This window comes from Cupressus sempervirens, chromosome 11 (assembly GCF_028749045.1).
Source record: "Cupressus sempervirens isolate cs-2001-9-10 chromosome 11, ASM2874904v1, whole genome shotgun sequence".
NCBI classification, from domain to species: domain Eukaryota; kingdom Viridiplantae; phylum Streptophyta; class Pinopsida; order Cupressales; family Cupressaceae; genus Cupressus; species Cupressus sempervirens.
In genome coordinates this window covers 439779131-439781730 of record NC_143128.1, presented here as the reverse complement: position 1 = coordinate 439781730, position 2600 = coordinate 439779131, and the positions used below count along the sequence as shown (strand labels likewise).

General features: G+C 36.2%; 1 protein-coding gene across 1 annotated transcript; it reads left to right on the top strand.

The window, feature by feature from the left end:
- The first annotated feature begins 273 nt into the window (after positions 1 to 273).
- On the top strand, positions 274 to 998 carry LOC149530310 (thioredoxin-like protein YLS8). The gene has a single exon (XM_089810114.1). The coding sequence runs from the start codon at positions 451 to 453 to the stop codon at positions 877 to 879; it is 429 nt and encodes a 142-aa protein (XP_089666240.1). The 5' UTR covers positions 274 to 450; the 3' UTR covers positions 880 to 998.
- Positions 999 to 2600: the final 1602 nt, after the last annotated feature.

Genomic DNA, 2600 nt, shown 5'->3' with positions numbered 1-2600 from the left:
CTTCAATGTACAATCATATGTCAATAATTCTTTCCAAATTTAAAAAAATTTAAAAAAATGAAAGAACAATATAAAAACATTATAATGCAGAACTGTTATAAAAAAAATCATTGGTTAGTAAAAAAGACAAAAATAATCTAGTGGATGCTATAGCATAGTGCCGTAGGCAGAACTAATGATGATCAAATTTACTATTGGGAATATTAGGGTACTCACCCTTGTCTACGAAGACCTTAGGGATGAAATTACCCGCTATAAAAAGGAGAGAGAGATACCCGACGAGAAAAGAGAGGAAGATCATTGGCAATTGCGAGGTGGAAACATATAGAATCATAAATACGGTTCTTACCAATAACAGGGGTCAAGGGGGGCGTTTAGAGAACGGGCAGGGCAGGGCAGAGCAGAGCAATTCGCGAAAAGGGGTTTTGAGAGAAAGAGGGAAGTTCAGGAATGTCTTACTTGCTTCCACACCTGCACTCGGGATGGGCTGTGGACCAGGCGATTCTGGCGGAGGAGGAGCGGCTTGTGGTAATCAGGTTCGGCCACGACTGGGATGATACCTGTATGCAGATGGACGAGGTGCTTTCTAGCGTGGCAGAGTCCATCAAGAATTTTGCGGTGATATACCTGGTGGACATCACGGAGGTGCCGGATTTCAACACCATGTATGAGCTCTACGATCCTTCCACTGTCATGTTCTTCTTCCGCAACAAGCACATAATGATTGATTTGGGTACCGGCAACAACAACAAGATCAACTGGGCTCTCAAGGACAAGCAGGAGTTCATCGACATTATCGAAACCGTCTATCGCGGCGCCCGTAAGGGACGCGGTCTGGTTATCGCCCCCAAGGACTATTCCACCAAATATCGTTACTAGTTTTGTATTTCTCTTTCAGTTCGTATGTTTTCTCAGATGTTTCAACCTAACTGTTGGCTGCTATTCATAATGGATGACTCTTTTTGATTATATAAGATTTCTATCCATTTAGGATGACAGTGCAGTTGTGTCTATATTCTTAACTTTACAAATATTTTGTGTCTGTACTATTCTTTGCAATTTTGAGCCCTTATATGCTTATGCAACCTATAATAAATATTTTAAGCTTTAACGACAATAAATTTTGAGTCGATTTGTTTTCTGCAATATAATTTCAGTCTATTAGGCTTTTACGAGGTGCAATTTTTATTGTTCATCCGTGTCTGACAATATATAAGTATTTCAGATATTGATGCGGTGCAAATTTGTGTTAGAATTTCACCATCTGCGATCTTGCTTTAGGGTTTCACTACGCATCATTTTGTTTTAGGCTTTTGCATCTGTCTTAATCTCGTACTCCGTGAACCTGACATAGGTTTTCGATTAATTTGTTTGGTTTAGGGTTGCTTGCGTCGTGTAGTTTTCTTTTTGGTTTGCACGATTTCGTCTTTGGTTTGGGTTTTGTCAGCTGTAATTTCGTTCCTAGTCTTTGTGTAGAATAGTAAATAAGTGTTTCAGGCTTTCACGAGAACATTGTTCCATTTAACTAGTTGTGGATTTTGTGTTATGTTGGTTCTCATGATTTTGTGCATTGCTATTTATATTGATCGTTTTAAGCTTTTTGTTTTATGCAACCTTTGTGGAAATACTTAAACTGCAATTTTGCGTAAAATCACTTTGCTGTATATTAAATAAATATTTCACTTCTCAGTCATTTACAGCATGCATTGCTTCAGTTTAACTATTTAAAACTTCTTCACTGTCCAATTCTATATCGATACGTTTCTGTGCAATTTCTTTTGTTTTGACACTCTTCTCTATTGTTTTTTGTTGATGCTCTTCTGTATAATTCGGTGGTGTTAATGTGTTTTAGGCTTCCATGATCCGAAATTTTGTCTTTACATGCGTCCATGCGTTTTTGTTAAATAAACATGTAGGATACTGAATATGAATTTCGGACTATTTAATTTAAGCACTTTAGGCTTTCAAATGATGGAATTCTATGGTAAATAATTGTGTAGGGTTTTGAACATGGATTTCTGATTTCTGGCTTCATTTTTCCTATCTAACTGTTTCAATCTTTGCTGCACGCAATTTTGTGCTGATATACTTTTGTGCACTTTTTAGGCCTTTATAACATGAAATTTTGTGTTGATGCATTTATGTGAAGTTTGTGTTATTATGGTTCTGCAATAATTGTGTAGGACATATAATACTAAATTCAGATTCTTGTAATGGAAATTGTTTCATTTCCATAATTTCAGGAATTTGCACCATGCAATTTTTTGTTGTGGTATTTTTTTGGATATCCACATAAGATTATATTATGTGGATCGACATCATTTTGTCGCTTTCAGACATAATGGATAAATATTTATCATAATTTAATATCTACAAGTGCATTTAATCTAGTAATGTTTACAGGTGGTTGACAACGATCAGTTGAATCTATTATATTTAATAATTACTTGGAGTACTTAACCTTCAGTGCATTTAATCTAAGTATTTGAAGCTTCCATAGTGAGCAATTTTCTATGGATATGGAGTCTTGATTGCTTGTAGGTCTTGCGTATGTTCAAGAAGTTCAGTGGTGACAGTTCTCATGAAGCACACTCACAAAT